Source organism: Myotis myotis, unplaced genomic scaffold, assembly GCF_014108235.1.
Source record: "Myotis myotis isolate mMyoMyo1 unplaced genomic scaffold, mMyoMyo1.p scaffold_m19_p_4, whole genome shotgun sequence".
Classification (NCBI taxonomy): Eukaryota; Metazoa; Chordata; class Mammalia; order Chiroptera; family Vespertilionidae; genus Myotis; species Myotis myotis.
In genome coordinates, this window is record NW_023416346.1 from 11,946,337 (window position 1) to 11,962,983 (window position 16,647).

The 16,647-nt window shown below is 45.4% G+C and overlaps 1 protein-coding gene and 1 non-coding gene across 2 annotated transcripts; one reads left to right on the forward strand and one right to left on the reverse strand.

Annotated features, from left to right (window-relative positions):
- The first annotated feature begins 9,436 nt into the window (after window positions 1-9,436).
- On the forward strand, window positions 9,437-16,309 carry TEX28 (testis expressed 28). Its single transcript, XM_036304444.1, has 3 exons — window positions 9,437-10,146; window positions 14,253-14,388; window positions 15,953-16,309. The coding sequence occupies exons 1-3, from the start codon at window positions 9,437-9,439 to the stop codon at window positions 16,307-16,309; spliced, it is 1,203 nt and encodes a 400-aa protein (XP_036160337.1).
- On the reverse strand, window positions 14,055-14,161 carry LOC118654793. The gene has a single exon (XR_004967060.1). It is a non-coding gene; the product is annotated as a U6 spliceosomal RNA (small nuclear RNA).
- Window positions 16,310-16,647: the final 338 nt, after the last annotated feature.

A 16,647-nucleotide genomic window follows, 5' to 3' on the forward strand; every position in this document is an offset into this window, starting at 1 on the left:
GCTTTATTATTATTTGCTAATCCTCACCCGAGGATATTTTCCCACTGATTTTTAGGGAGAGAAGACAGAGGGAAAGACAGAAACAAACATTGATGTGTTTGCACCTGTGCTCTACTAGTTGAGTTTTAAATGATTAGCTCAGACCCCGAATGGCGTGGCTCAGATGGTTAGAGCATTGTCCCATGCACCAACGGGTCTCATTTGGGGTTGATTCCCAGTCAGGGCACATACCCAAGTTGTGGTTCAACCCCCTATCAGGTGGCAACATCTCTAGAATCAATGAAAAAAAACAAACCACACAAACATATCCTCGGGTGAAGATTAAAAACAAATAGCTCAGGAGACAGCAAACTTTCAGATAGCATCAAAGAGCTGCACAGAGCTATACATCCTTCTAAATCGATCTTGCTTATAACATTCCTTTTCTTTCCCATCACCCAATGTAATGAGGTACCTGACACTATACCTAATGTAATGAGAAAGTCCTCCATTAATGTCAGGTCAGATCTGCAGAGAAATGGAAGAGAAAGCTGACTGGCAGGGTAGGGTGTTCCTCAAATCCAATTCAATTTTCCTCAAGCTCAGCAAGTTGGACTTGCTATGTTGCCCACCTCTACCCACGTGTGACAGAGAATGAGAGCAGCATGACCCTGCCAAGGGGACCTTAGTGCTGGGTGGGGTGAGGAGGGGAACCACCAAAGGAAAGGAAAGGTGGCTACTTGCCACAAGTCATCCTTCATACCACACAGTCCTCCCTAGGACACCTTTTAGATCTTTATAAGATGCTATGCTCCTAAATGTTCGTGTCCCCCCAAAATACATTATGTTGAAAACCTAATGCCCAAGGTGATAGTATTAGGAAGTGTGTGGGGTCTATGGGTGGTGATTAGGTCACAAGAGCCGAACCTTCAAGAATGGGATTAGTGTCCTTATAAAAGAGGCCCTAGAGAGGCCGCTTCTTCCATGTGAAAAGTCTGTGACCAGGTAGAGGGCTCTCACCAGAATGTGACCATGATGGTGCCTTGATCTTGGACTTCCAGCCTCCAAAACTGCGAAAAATGAATTTCTATTGTTTATAAACCATCTGGTCTGTGGTATTTAGTTACAGCAGCCCGAATGGACTAAGATATACGGAAAAGGAAAAAGAACATAAAAAGATAAATAGAGCCCATTTCAGGTCTTGTTGCCACACGGTGGCTTTATTTTTATCTTTATATTTTGTTAATCCTCACCTGAGGATATTTTTTCCATTGATTTTTAGAGAGGAAGGGATGGAGAAAGGAGGAAAGAGGCAAAGAGAGGGTAGGAGGGAGGGAAGGAGAAAGAGAGAGAAACACCGATGTGAGACATATCGATTGGTTGCCTCCCACATGTGTGGCAACAAGGGTGGGAATTGAACCTGCAACCCAGGTACTCGCCCTAGACCGGGAATAGAATCAGTGTATGAGCTGATACTCCAACCATTGAGCAACACCAGCTAGGGCTACATGGTGGCTTTAAAAGTGAGTTTAAGCGAGCATCTGAGTAGGCTCTGGGCTCCCATGCCTGCTTACCTTGCAAAGGATGAAGCGGTCATTGTTCGGGTTCTCTGGGTCCTCCTGTTTATACTTCATGATGTAGAAGAATAGCACAGACATGATTTCAGCAGCACTGCTGCATGATGTGGGGTGGCTGAAAGACAGACATGGCACAGGTCATTTCTCACAGGCAACTCACCAAGGATAGTGCATGAGGACACTTCTCAGCACAGTCTCCTCAGACCAGAAGCAGCAGTCATTATTCCTAGCCCTGGAAGAATCCAACCGAGGGAAAAGGAGGCAGGGGCACTGCCTCCCAAGCTGTTTTTAAGGATGCCTTCAAACCCAGTAACCTCACAACCTGGTGACTCCATAAGCACTTGAACATTTGTTGAGTTGCTTGAATTTATCTGTGATATCATTAGCCAGAAGTACCATGAAGCAGAAATAAACCCACACATATATGTGAAACTAATATTCAACAAGGGAACCAAGAATACTCAATGGAGAAAGGACAGTCTCTTCAATAAATGGTGCTGGGAAAATTGGATAATCACATGTAAAATAATAAAACTGGATCCCATATATTACAACACTCACAAAAATTAACTTAAAATGGATTAAGAGTTCAATGTAGTACCAAAAATCATTAAACTCCTAGGAGAAAACATAGAAAAAAGGCTCCTTGACATGAGTCTTGGTAAGGATTTCTTGCATATGACACCTACAGCTCAAGCAACAAAATAAAAAATAAACAAGTGGGACTACACCAAACTAAAAAGCTTCTGCACAGCAAAGGAAACCATCGACAAAATGAAATAAACAACCTACCACATGGGGAAAATATTTGCAAACCATATATCTGATAAGGGGTTAATATTCAAAATATATAAAGAATTCAGACAACTGAATAAAATAGAGACCAAGAAAAACAGAAAAAAAACAAAAGTTGGTTCTTTGAAAACATTAAAATTAACCTTTAGCTAGACTAAGTAAAAAAAAAATTACTAAATTATTAAATCAGATTTGAAATTACTAATTTCATTTAAGAAACGAAAAAAGGACATTACTACCAATTCTACAGAAAAAAAAAGGACTATAAAAAGTACTGTGAATAGTTAGTTGTACATCAATAAATGGGCTAACTTAGAAAAAATTTCTAGAAACAGAAAACCTAAGACAGTCACAAAAAAATAGAAAGTCGGAATAAACCCATAACTAACAAAGAGATTGAATCAGTAGGCAAAAACTTCTGCCACAAACAAAAACTCTGGGCCTTTTTTTTTTTTTTGGTTTCAGAGGGAGGGAGGGGAAGAGGGGGAGAAACGCTGATGAACACGTGCCAACTGGGATCCAACGCACGCACGCACGCACGCACGCAGGCAGGCATGCGCGCGCATACGCACGCACACACGCATGCAGGCATGCGCGCGCATACGCATGCAGGCATGCGCGCGCATACGCACGCACGCGCATACGCACGCACATACGCATGCACGCACACACGCATACACGCACGCGCACACACGCACAACGTGCGTATGTGCCCTGGCCGGGAATGAAACCTGCCCCCTCCTGTACCAACCAACTGAGCCACACCCGCCAGGGCTGGGCCTAATTTTTAAAGAAAAAAATCCTCAAACTCTTGGGGGGGGGGGGAACAACCAAAAAAACTGGCGGGAAACACTTCAAAACGCATTTTGAAGCCAGCATCCCCTTTACACTAAAACCAGACAAATACCACAAAACTGCTAACATCTCTTAGGAATATGGATGCAAAAAATCCTGAACAAAATACTAGACGACCAAACGGCCCCCTTTTAAGGTTTATTTCTTTACACTCCCATGCCCTGGGTTTCGGGACCCGGGTGACGACGCAACCACTTCCACAGAAAACCCCAGGCCTTCCCGTTCCAGCTCCAAATCCTCGTTAACCCGATCCAATCCCCGGGAAGGCGCCCACTCCCCCCCCCCCCCCCCCCCCCCGCCACACTGCTTCCCTCCCCTCCCCCCCTCCAGCCCCCGGGGGATTCCCGGGGTGAGCGGCTAATGCCCGACATGTGGCTGGGCACTAAGTGAACCAGTGAGGCCACAGCCACGCTTAGTTGGCGCCTGAAACGGAAGCCAAACCCCAGTAGGCCCAAATCGGGCCTAATGGTTCACCTCACGACCGTTAGGCCTGCAGCCCGGAGCCGGAGCCACTTTGGCTTCGAAAACGGCCTTACCCGATGCTCAAGGCACACGTGGTCCTGATGGAATGGATGCGCAGGCGATTGGCCAGGTCCCGAAGCACCTGAACAGTGTCCGCGTCAGGTTTGTCTTCCTCCGGCATGGGAACGTTCACCTCAGCCTCAGCCATGGCTGCTACCCAGACAGAGTCTGAGGAGAAAATGGCGTCGAGTGGGAGCTTCAGACTTTTATAGGCCTCTGTACCGGCTCCCTCCGCGAAGAACCTTCCGCGCGCACGCGTGGATCCCTCCGCGTACCCCAATTAAGTGGATTTTGAACATTTTTCATTTGCATATATATTTCATTTGCATATATGATATTTTCCAAAATCAGTTAATTTCTTTATAGCTTCCCTCGTGTTATTAATTCAAAGAGGACTGCCTCTGTACGCGAATTCAGGGTCTACTTTTACGGTTGTACAGGGGTCCAGGCTCTACTTTTGAGTTATGAAGAAGGTCTGGAACTGGATACTTTGTTTGGTAGGCGACAAGATGGCGAAAATAGTAAAGTAGTTCTCGATTCACACACTTTAAAAACAGTTACAATGCTGAAGTTTGTTTTGCACATTTTATCACACTATTAAAAGAGTACGCCGTCATTTTACAATTTTGGGGTACACCCTCCTTGCACCCAATAGCAGTCCGGTTCCTAGGTCGACTTCTCAGCACAGGAGGCAGGCTGAGGGTTCCGAGGCAGCAGGTGTCTCTGTGCTGACCTTTCTTTCCAGAATCTTGGGTATGGTACGACCCGTGTGAGAGTTTAGGTGGCATTAGCTTAACGCTGGCCAGCAACTTTCCCAGGGAGCCTGACTTGAGGGGGTTCCCGTTGACTTTCTGTATGAAGGTCCCCATCTGTATGAAGGTCACACTGTGTCTCGGAGACCTCATGTCTCTCAGATTTTGAGACGGGCTACCAAGACCCAGCCTTGCTCCCAGCCGCACCATGTCCACAACATTATACCCCACGTTGAACCACTGGGAAGCATCTTGAAAACTGCCGAGCTCCGGAAAGCGCCATTGTCCCTGAACGCGGCTAGATCGCAAGCCGATTACGTTCTTGTTCGGTTAAAGGGCATTGCCATTTTTCATCGATACCTCTGACTGCTCGAGAAAAACCCTGCTCCTATGTGTGATCCTACTTACAAAAAACACGAGTGCTCATTTCCTCACATCATCCACACAGGCTATTGTTAGCCTTTTTAATGTGTGACATTCTGATGGATGAGAAAATCATATTAGCAAATGCTTTGGTTTACGTTTGCCCAAAATCCTTGCAGTTAGATTATTGCTGTTCGTGTGTGTATTACTGTCCGTGATCTATCGTTTCCGAATTGTCTATTGCTATCCCTTATTGTTTTTACATTGGATTCTTTCTCTTTAGCTTCCTAATTTGTAAGACTTCTTTGCTATATCTATTAGAGATATAGCAAATCTTTTTTCCCCCTCAATCTGTTGCTTTTTAAAAAAAATGTTAAGAGATACTTTATTTTTAAGAAGAAGCAAGTGTTTGAACCAAAATCTAACTTTATGCTTTTTTTTTCCTCCCCATAAGAATGTTTTAAAACACTTTTATGCAGTAAAATATGTAAATCTTTTGCTTCGTGGCATTTTGATTTGAGTCGTTTACAAAGATCTTTTCTACGCAAAGATTATAAAAATATTCCTACCATGTCTTCCTAACACTTTTACAGTTTCATTTTTATGCTTAATTCTTTATTCTGTCCCAACTTTACACAAGAGGCCCGATACACGAAATTCGTGCAAGGGCCTTGGGCCTCGCCGACACCGCCACTGCCGGCGGCACCACCACCGCAGTGGCCACCTCTACCTTGGCCCCCCCCCGCCCCGGCTTTGTCCAGAAGGAAGGACATCCAGTCTAATTAGCATATTACGCTTTTATTATTATAGATATGATTATCAGGAAACACTCTAATTTTTTTCAAAAAGCCAATTGTCTCAAGACCATATCTATTATTCTTTTGCAAAAATTTCTTAACTTTTTTTTGCACTTTTTCTTTCAAATAAATTTTGAAATCAACTATTTTTAAGATCCATAAGAAATTCCCATTGTTTTTTTAAAATATATTTCTATTGATTTTAGAGAGGAAGGGAGAAGGAGAGAGAGAGAGAAACATCAACGGTGAGGGAGAATCATTGATCGGCTGCCTTCTGCACACCCCACACTGGGGATCAAACCCACAACCCGGGCATGTGCCCTGACCGGGAATCAAACCATGACCTCCTGGTTCATAGGTTGATACTCAACCACTGAGCCACGCTGGCTGGGCCCATTGCGTTTTTAATTGGGATTTTGTTGAATTTATAGGTCAATATGTAGAGGGCTAACGTATTTATGGTTTTGAGTCTCCTCCTCAAGTACATGGTATATAGCAGTGATGGCGAACCTTTTGAGTTCGGCGTGTCAGCATTTTGAAAAACCCTAACTTCTCTGGTGCCGTGTCACATATAGAAATTTTTTTATATTTGCAACCATAGTAAACAAAGACTTATATATATATTTTTTAAAAATATACCTTATTGATTTTTTACAGAGAGGAAGGGAGAGGGATAGAGAGTTAGAAACATCGATGAGAGAGAAACATCGATCAGCTGCCTCCTGCACACTCCCCACTAGGGATGTGCCCGCAACCAAGGTGCATGCCCTTGACCGGAATCGAACCTGGGACCCCTGAGTCCGCAGGCCAATGCTCCATCCACTGAGCCAAGCCGGTTAGGGCAAAGACATATATATATATATATATATATATATATATATATATATATATATATATATATGTATATTAATATGTTTTTATTGATTTTAGAGAGGAAGGGAGAGGGAAGGATAGATAGAAACATCAATAATGAGAGTGAATCATTGATCGGCTGCCTCCTGCACGGCCCCTACTGGGAATTGAGCCCACAACCTGGGCATGTGCCCTTGACCAGAATCGAACCTGGGACCCTTCCATCCACAGGCCGACGCTCTATCTACTGAACCAAACCGGGTAGGGCAATATTTTTGATATTTATTTTATATATTTAAATGCCATTTAACAAAGAAAAATCAACCAAAAAAATGAGTTCGCGTGTCAAAGGTGTCATAGGTTCGACATCATTGGTATATAGTCATTGATAATCACATCTTACTGACATCCTATTTTATATTTTCAGTTTAACAAAAGATCTTTCTTTTTTTTCCTCCTTTCCTTCATTTTTTTTTTTTTTTTTGGAGTAATCAGGTTCCATTTTATGTCTCCCTTTGGTTATTTGGATGTTACATACCTGGCTTTTCCTGAGTGGTTACCTTTAAATTTTTTTTGTTTTTTGTTTTTGTTCTTTTCTTTTGGTTACCTTTAAATTATTTTTTTTTTAAAGAAAGAGTGGAAGGGAGGAAGGAGAGAGAGACATTCAGCATGTGTCCTGACTAGGGGCCTAGGAACAAACTTGTAAGGTACGTGCCCTTGACCAGGAATTGAGACAGACCCTTCTCTGCGTGGGCTGATGCTCCACCACTGAGCACACAGGCCAGAGCACCTTTAATTTTTTTGCCAACATTTTTCTCTCAATTTTGAGTTTGATGTGATGTCTATAAAATTCCCCAAAAGAACAAGTCATTAGCAAACTTTAAATTTCCCTGTTTCCTATTTCCTTTTACCAATGGTATATACAAATATAGTTTAAAGCCGGGCTCAGCGAATTTTTTAAAAAAAATATATTTTATTGATTTTTTACAGAGAGGAAGGGAGAGAGATAGAGAGTCAGAAACATCGATGAGAGAGAAACATCGATCAGCTGCCTCCTGCACATCTCCTACTGGGGATATGCCCGCAACCCAGGTACATGCCCTTGACCGGAATCGAACCCGGGACCTCTCAGTCCGCAGGCCGACGCTCTATCCACTGAGCCAAACCGGTTTCGGCGAATTTTTAAAAGTATATATATTTTGACTGTTGACAGTATTACAGATGTCCCCCATGCCTCTCCCAAGCAAACTTTTGAGAGGCCCCACAGTGGTAGACTCTCTCTCTTTCCTCACCATGTGACTCATTCATTTGTGTCACAATATAATTTTCCATCCTGGACTATGAGCTCTATGACAAGCATGTCAAACTCAAAGGCTAACATGGGCCAAATAAGCAAGGTTTAAGTTTAGGTGGACCACAAAAAACCCCCAAAAGCTTCAATTTTCATAGACGTAGGTTTATTTCGATAGAGACACGCTGAATACAAAGGGCTGAAATAAATGAGTCATTGTTCAAATAAAGTAATAGAACATTTTAATAAAAAATAATATTTGCCCTGACCAGTTTGGCTCAGTGGATAGAGCGTCGGCCTGTGGATTGAAGAGTCCCTGGTTCGATTCCAGTCAAGGGCATGTACCTGGGCTGCAGGCACATCTCCAGTGGGAGGTGTGCAGGAGGCAGCTGATCGATGTTTCTCTCTCATCGATGTTTCTGACTCTCTCTCCCTCTCCCTTCCTCTCTGTAAAAAATCAATAAAATGTATTTCAAAAAAATAAAAATAAAAAAATTAATATTTTTTCTTGAATGTTAACTTACCAGACACTGAATAACTGCACAAATTAATAAGCGTCACACAAATAAACCCATTTTTCTTGTTCTCCGAAAGCGAAATTATTTCCTGTTGTGCACACCAAACAAGTCAGTCCAAGACTAATGATGTGGCCATTGGCTGCTAAAATATTCGCTGTTAGTATTAGTGGAGAGAAATGGTGCACCTGTGGGTAAGGTGCATCAGGGAAATGATGCAACACGATTATAGTAGTCAGTCATTAGGGAACGTTGTAGTTCGTCATTAATAATTATGTAAAAGGATATTGTAAAAATTAAGTTATGAAACTTTTATTAAAATTTTTCTTACATACCTTTATATTGGCTGGGCCACAAAAATACTTGTTGTGGGCCGTGTGCGGCCCGTGGGCCGCGAGTTTGACATGCTTGCTCTATGAGAACAAGAAATGTATCTGGCTTCTGTAACACACAGTAGACAATTAGGAAGTATGTGTTGAATGAAAGACTGGATAAAGGGACAAACTTGCTAAGTTGCAAAGCTCTCTGACTATTCTTTTTGTTGTTAATCCTCACCTGAGGATATTTTTTTCCATTGATTTTTTTTTTTAGAGAGAATGGAAGGGAGGGGGAGAGACAGAGAAAGAAACATCGATTGGTTGCCTCTCGCACTCGCCCTGACTAGGGCTGGGGACCAAGCCTGCAACCAAGGTATGTGCACTTGACTGGACTTGAACCCGAGACCCTTCAGTCCACAGTAGCAATACAGCAAGAAATATGGCTTAATGGGAATGAGTTTATTCCCTACTTTACAAGAACAGTTTTTAATAAAATGAGATGCACAGTTGATAATTCTTGGAAGAGAGGAAGCCCAAGAACAGAAGGGGTGTGTGTGGAGGGGGTACTCTAGCCATCTGGGGTCGTTGTGAGGTACACCCATAAAGCAAGAAGTCGTGTGCTGTAAAGGAGGGGAGAGGGGTCTGGAAGATGAAATTAACTTCTCCGGTCTGTGCTGGGCCCATTTCAAATGCATAAATCTTAACACACATAAGTATCTCTGCATACGTGTAAGTATTTTTATAGAGTGAGGCAATCGTGTGTTCAATTCTCCTACTATTTGGCAGCTTACGGAGTACCTGATTTTTTTATTTGTTTCGCAATGCAGGAGGAATACATCAAGAGCCCAACCCTTCCCTCTGACATTCGCTCGTGCAGATCACTGTCACCCAGCAAGGAGGGCTTCAGCGACCACTCCAGCCAGCTGCATGGTGAGATGGCCCGGAACTTACAGAAGAGCATCAAGCACCGCACCCTCTACCTCTTAGAGCAGCTGAAAGTGGAGAAGGCCAGCCGGGACCAGAACACTGTGAGCTACCTCAAGCTGGTGTCCAAAGCCGACCAGAGCCAGGCCCTGCACATCCGCCAGGCCTTCGAGAAGGTGAACCAGCGGGCCTCTGCCACCATCGCCCAGATAGAGCGAAGGCTCCATCAGTGTCGCCAGCAGCTGCAAGAGCTGGAGAAGGGCTGCGAGCCCGAGGGCTCAGTGGCAAAGGAGGAGAGCAGCTCGGACAGTGGCTGGCAGCCCTGGGAGAAGGCCCCGTTTTTAGAGGCTCCCAAGCCAGGTGGGAAAGACGGTTTAGCCACCAACCTGTCTGACAGGCCCTTCCCACTGGAGCGTCAATTGCGGGCCTCACAGCAGGCGACGTCATCAGAGTCGCAGGCAAACTTGCTATTGCAGAAGGTGAAGGAAGAGCTCAAAGAAGCCCAGAAAGCCCACCTTGGCCTCCAGGTGTCCTTTCAGGGCCTAAAGGAGATGTATCTCACAGACCTGCAGCTGTCGCTGGAGTGCCTTCAGGAGGAGAAATGCAGGTGAGGTGGAGCCCCTTCGGCCACCTTGGCTCTGGGGACAGCCCCCAGGACTGTCTGCAGGAGGCTGAAAGGGAGCCGAGGAGGGGGGGTGGAGCAGCTCAGTGGTTCCTTTGGTGCCTGGGCCCCCGCAGTGAAGAGGCCTCATCCCCTGTCCACAGTTGCACACCAGCTTGGCCCTCTGCTGACCAATGAGACTCCAGCTCTAGGCTCCACTGGACGGTCCTGCAGCTGCGGTTCTAGCTGGAATGGCAGGAAATAGCCGAAGTGGCGGTGAGCCCAGCAGACGCCCATCAGTTAGGGAGGCGCTTTGCCATCCTGTCTGCTGGCATGGTGTGTAGGCAGGACTGGATCCCCTCACTTGTGCTCATGGCTGAGCTCGGGCACAATGTCACGTCCAGGACATTTATTCTGAAAAATGACTGCCTTCTAGGGAATGCCATCTCCCCACTGTGAGGTGGGTTGATTTTCTTTTCTTTTTCTTTTTAAAATATATTTTTACTGATTTCAGAGAGAGGGAGAGCTAGAAACATCAATGATGAGAGAGTAGCATCAACCGGTTGCCTCCTGCATACATCACACTGGGGATCGAACCTGCAACCCAGGCATATGCCCTGACAGGGAAATCAAACCGTGACCTCCTGGTTCACAGGTCGATGCTTAACCACTGAGCCACACTGGCCAGGCAATACTATTGACATTTTGGACCAGCTGATTCTGTGCTGTGGGTGCTGTGCTATGCATTGGAGGATATTGAGCAGTGTCCTCACCCTGGAGGAGTTTCCTACAACTGTCATAACCCATTACTCCAAACTTGGTGGCCTCAAACAATAGAAATGTATTCTGTCCCAGTTATGGAGGTCAGGAGTCTGGAATCAGCTTTACTTGGCTGAAGTCAGGGTGTCAGCAGGGCCACGCTCCCTCTGGAGGCTGTAGGTGAGAATCCATTCCTGGCCTCTTCCAATTTTGGATGGCTGCTGGGCTCCTTTGCTTGTGGCCACATCACTTCAGTCTTCGAGGCCAGCATCCTTCACATCTCTCTCTGTTCTGTCTTCACACGGCCTCCTTCACTTGTGTGTACACGCACCCTCCGTCTCTCTCTTATAGGATGTGCGTGATTGCAATTAGGGTCCACATATGCTCAGGAGGAGCTCCTCCACTCTGCCGCATTCCCCAGCCCTACCCCTACTGCTTGAGCCCCGCCCCCTTCCCCCATCTGTTTCTCTATCTTAGATTTCTCGTCCAGGCTGCAGGCCACTGGGTTCTAACTCAATTTTCCCAAAAGCCAATCCCTAGGTATAGTCAGAAACATACTAGTAATATTTTGGTCCTAGCTGGTTTGGTTCAGTGGATAGAGTATCAGCCTGCGGACTGAAGGGTCCCGGGTTCCATTCTGGTTAAGGGCACATGTCCGGGTTGTGGGCTCCATCCCCCGTAGGGGACGTGCAGGAGGCAGCTGATCCGTGATTCTCTCTCATCATTGATGTTTCTATCTCTCTCTCCCTCTACCTTCCTCTCTGAAATCAATACAAATATATATATTTTTAAAAAGAGTGTAAATTTTCACAGCAACAATACTGTTTAGGATCATTTGTATTGGAGAGGGCGGCCTTATCAGCTTTGGAAGGTTTAGGGGGCATTTTGGTTGACTGGTCATCATTCTGTCTTCACAAGAGCATTTTTCAGAGTGCTCCATTTGCCTCTGTGACTGTAGGAGCTGGATAGAGAGGGGTCCTTGACTAAAAGAGGGACAGTGAGAGGAGGCAGCTGTGTCAAGGCCAGGGCACTGCTGCCAGAGGGTAAGGAGGCTGGGGGCAAGGGAAAGAGAGACTGAGAGAATATCTTTATGAATAAACATCTTCTTATTCACTAAGTTATTCAAGAATACATTCAAGAATATATTAATACATTCTTAGAAATACATTAATGAAGAATCTATTCATTGGCTTCATTCATATTCATGGAGAATATATTCATGAAAGTATACTTGAATATAGTTAATATCTTAAATGTTCTTGTGGCTGGATCTTTCATGGTAATGGAAAGATAATCATGGGGTATCTACTTCCAGGGTGGACACCCTGCCTCTCCCCCTCTCTGTGGGCAGTAGCCTCAGCCATGTTGTCAGCCCACTCTCTTCCCAACAGGAAGCAGGGCAGAGACTAATGGAATGTTCCTTGAAACACTGTGATGAATCAGCTCTTTTTATTTTTAATTTTTAATTAAATCTTTATTGTTCAGATTGTGAATCAGCTCTTGATGAATTGACTTTCAACAAATGAGTGTTCAGCTTATTAGCTCCCTGGGGGACGTCTATGTGTAGGTGTCAGTGAAGTTCTCAAAATAGGACCAAATGACCTCCTTGCTTCACATTCCCTGTCCCTATGACAGCACCATTGGTTATGTTCTTCTGCACGTCAGAATCAGGGCCATCAGCCTGGTCCTTCATTGCCATTGACTCCAGCGTTCTGTGGTACCTTTCCTCTTCTCCAGTGCCACTGCCCCTGGCTTGGGTCAAGCCTTCCTCGGCTCTTCCCTAAAAGAAAGTTCTAGAAGCCACCTGTCCTTCCTGTTGCCCAAATGAGGAACCTCAAAGATTTTTTAAATTATGAAACATTCCAAACCCAGGCGAAATGTAGAGAATAACATGATCGACCCTGTATACCTACCCCTGAGCATTCTGAAATCTTCACATTTAGCATTTTTGCTTCAAATCTTCTATATATATTTTTTTTAAAAAAATATTTTTATTGATTTCAAAGAGGAAGGGAGAGGGAGAGAGAGATAGAAACATCAACAATGAGAGAGAATCATTGATCAGCTGCCTCCTGCACGTCCCACACTGGGGATTGAGCTTACAACCCAGGCATGTGCCCTGACTGGGAATTGAACCATGGTCTTCTGGTTCATAGGTCAGTGTTCAACCACTGAGTCACACCTGCCTGGCTTGTTTATATTTTTTAATGATCCACTGAGATATAGTTTACATGCCATAAAATGCAGTTTTAACTGTACATTTTTATGATATTTAGTAAATTTACTGAATTGTGCAACCATGACCACAATCCTATATTTGTTATTTGCTTTAATAATCGCTTTATTGAGATATAATTCACGTACCATAAAATTCATCCATTTAAAATGTACAATTCAGTAGTCTTTAGTATGTTCACAGAGTTGTGCAACCATCACCACTATCTCATTACAGACCATAACATTGTCATCACCCCAAAGAGAAACCTCACCCCCATTAGTAGTCACTCCCCACCTTCCCCTTCTCCAGCCCCGGCAACCACTATTCTGTTTTTTCTGGATTGGTCTATTCTGGACATTTCTTTTTTTTTTTTATTTTTTTGATTTTTTACAGAGAGGAAGGGAGAGGGATAGAGAGTTAGAAACATCGATGAGAGAGAAACATCAATCAGCTGCCTCCTGCACATCCCCCACTGGGGATGTGCCCGCAACCAAGGTATATGCCCTTGACCGGAATCGAACCCGAGACCCTTGAGGCCGCAGGCCGATGCTCTATCCACTGAGCCAAACCGGTTCTGGCAATTCTGGACATTTCATATAAATAGAAGCACGCACTATGTGGTCTTTTGTGGCTGCTCCATCTCTATAATCCACAGATTTTTACGGAAGAACTACTGCATGCCAAACACTGGTGCCGGGAACACATATGGAATTTAGTAGCATACGGGGGTAATTTAGATCTTGATTTCTACAACTTCTAGTCTCTCTCTATTTTGGTAAAGCTGTTACAAAAGGGGAATGGCATATAGGAGATACATGACTGTCAGTGTGGGCGGGGCTGAGGCGCAGACCTGGAAGAGTAGGCTGGCTTTGACTGGAGCTGAGGGCCAGAGGTGGAAGGCAGGTCCTGAACCCACGTCTAGTCTTTTATTTATATTTTTAATATGGAACGCTTCATGAATTTGCGTGTCATCCTTACGCAGGGGCCATGCTAATCTTCTCTGTATTGTCCCAATTTTAGTATATGTGCTGCCGAAGCGAGCACCCAAGTCTAGCCTTGATGTAGGACCACTCGCTGCCAGCACAAGCTCTGGGCGGGGTACTCAGAGAGAATTATTTTCTCTTTTGCTCCCAAGACAAACGCTGATGGCAGAATTGGTGAATGAGCACCTGCAGCGGCACCTGGATGAAATTTACTGTCTCAAACAGAATCTGGCCTACGCTGAAGAGAAAATGGCCTATCTTTCCTATGAGAAAGCCAAGGAAATATGGGTGAGTTCCTCACAGGGGAGCTTTTCGAGAGAAAGCCAGTGAGATGGATGTAGGGATGAGAGAAGCCCAGGATGAGCCAATCTGTTCTGGTAACCTCCAAACCAAGGAAGGAGACAGATATTCAAGCTGTACCCCTGTTGAGGTTTCATTGGCAACTCCCACATTTGTTTTAGAGCTGGCGGTGGCCAATCTTTATGTTCATGCTGCACTTCCCCTCTCCCCCCACCTTAGCTGATCTGGGAACTTGGGCACTGCAGTTCTCACACTTGAGCCCAGAACCACCTGCAGAGGGGGCTGATGAGTACCCAGGAGCTGCTGGGGGTGTAGGGAACACCAGCTGGGAACCCCTGCTTTTGACCCTGGAGCGGCAAGTGTGGGTGGCGGATCTCCCTCTCCTGTGACAGATAGCCTCACTCTCTTCCACACCCTCAGACCTTACACCTGACCTGGCTCAGCTGTCTCACGGCCAGGCTCTCAGTCTCAGACCAGGCTGGATGAGCGCCAAGTCAGATGAGACCTTTGCTGTTACTGGGAGATATGGACCCTCCCAGACAGGGCCCTCAGCGTGTAGGTGCTCTAGGCCAGTGGTCGGCAAACTCAGTCAACAGAGCCAAATATCAACAGTACAACGATTGGAATTTCTTTTGAGAGCCAAATTTTTTAAACTTAAACTATATAGGTAGGTACATTGTTATTAACTTAATTAATAATTTTGGATTGAGTACTTAGTATTAACAACATGAGTTCAATACAGTAATATATTTATGGAATGCCTATTATGTGTCTAAGGCTGGAGATAACATGACATCCTTCTGGAACTTACATTCTCGTGAGGAAGATCAACTTTAAATAAATAAATAGTCACATCAAATAATTGCAGTTGTCATGAGTGCTAAGGAAGGAAATAAACAGTAAGCGAGAGAAGTTATTTAGCAAAGTTAGGCATTAAACCCTCTAAGCAGCTAAGTTTTATTTTATAGTAACAAAGCCACCAACACAAAATAATTACAATTCTTAAATTGATGACAAAAATACCTGTAGGATTTGCAGCTGGTTGGAAAAATACAGGTAACTTTATGCTTTGAGTAGGTACTTTTGTCACCCACGCGCGATTTGCAGACGCGACTAGCACTAACCACTGCACATCAGACTGATGACTGACTGGCTCACTCAACTCCTGCATGAATCCTGAGCGCCTCCCCCGCGCTGCGTATGGCGCGGCCCACCTGCACCGCATCTCCCGTGGCCCGACCCACCGACACCCCCCACTTCTGAACCACTTCTTCAAAATAGACTCGCCCAGGTCGAAAACAGACTTCAGCGCATGGGCCATGAAGTTTCAGTCGCACTGTACATGCACGCCCGCACGTGGTATTTTGTGGAAGAGCCACACTCAAGGGGCCAAAGAGCCGCATGTGGCTCGCGAGCCGCGGTTTGCCGACCACTGCTCTAGGCTCTCGTCTTCCCTCCTAAATCTTCAGCTCACCACTTGCTGTGCAACCCTTAGGCACTCAGGTAAATGACCGCACCTCCCTTCTGACCACTGTGTTTTTATCACCTGCAGAACGTCATGGAGACTTTTAAGAGTCGTATAGCCAAGCTGGAAACTCTACAGCAAGTGACTCAACCAAATATGACAGAGAACCTCAGGAACTGTCCCCAGAAGCTTGTGTTCCAATTTCTGAACCTGCTCCTCACGCTGGCCACCATCTTCCTGGTCTTCATCTCTACTGTGTGCACCTTTCCCTTGACACAGTTGAATTCACGCCTGCGCATGTGCAGCGTGATGGTGCTGATCGGCGTTGGGGCCCTGGCCTGGCAGAAGTGGCATGCCATTTCTGCCACGGACTGGCAGGCCTGGGTCGCCTCCAGATGGAGATTGTATTCCAAGGACGCCAAACCTCTACCAGGCGGGCCTTAACGTGGGCCCCCAGCTCCTCTCTTTTCCAGGTGTCAGGGCAGCCAGCCAGCCCTCCCCAGGAGGCCACTCCTGAGATCTGGCTTTCAGATTTTGTCCACACTAGCCCCAGCTCGCAGTTCCCTTTCTCACAACCTTTCCTTACAATCTGCAGACCTTGGAAAAGATTAAAGTCTCCGGAAGTGCAGTGCTACGCTCCTCTATAAACCCCTCATGCTCTCTAGCGACCCAGTGACTGAACACTCGGGGGCTCAGGGGCACCTCTCTGTGACTTGGTTGTTTCTGGCAAAGAGAAGCTACATTTACTTCACAGGGATGGAGAAGAAGGGATGGTGGCGGTG

Coding starts and splice junctions, on each gene's coding strand:
- TEX28 (XM_036304444.1), top strand. CDS start 9,437: ATGCAGGAGGAATACATCAAGAGCCCAACCCTTCCCTCTGACATTCGC. Junction 10,147..14,252: donor CTTCAGGAGGAGAAATGCAG/GTGAGGTGGAGC, acceptor TTTGCTCCCAAG/ACAAACGCTGATGGCAGAAT. Junction 14,389..15,952: donor AGAAAGCCAAGGAAATATGG/GTGAGTTCCTCA, acceptor TATCACCTGCAG/AACGTCATGGAGACTTTTAA.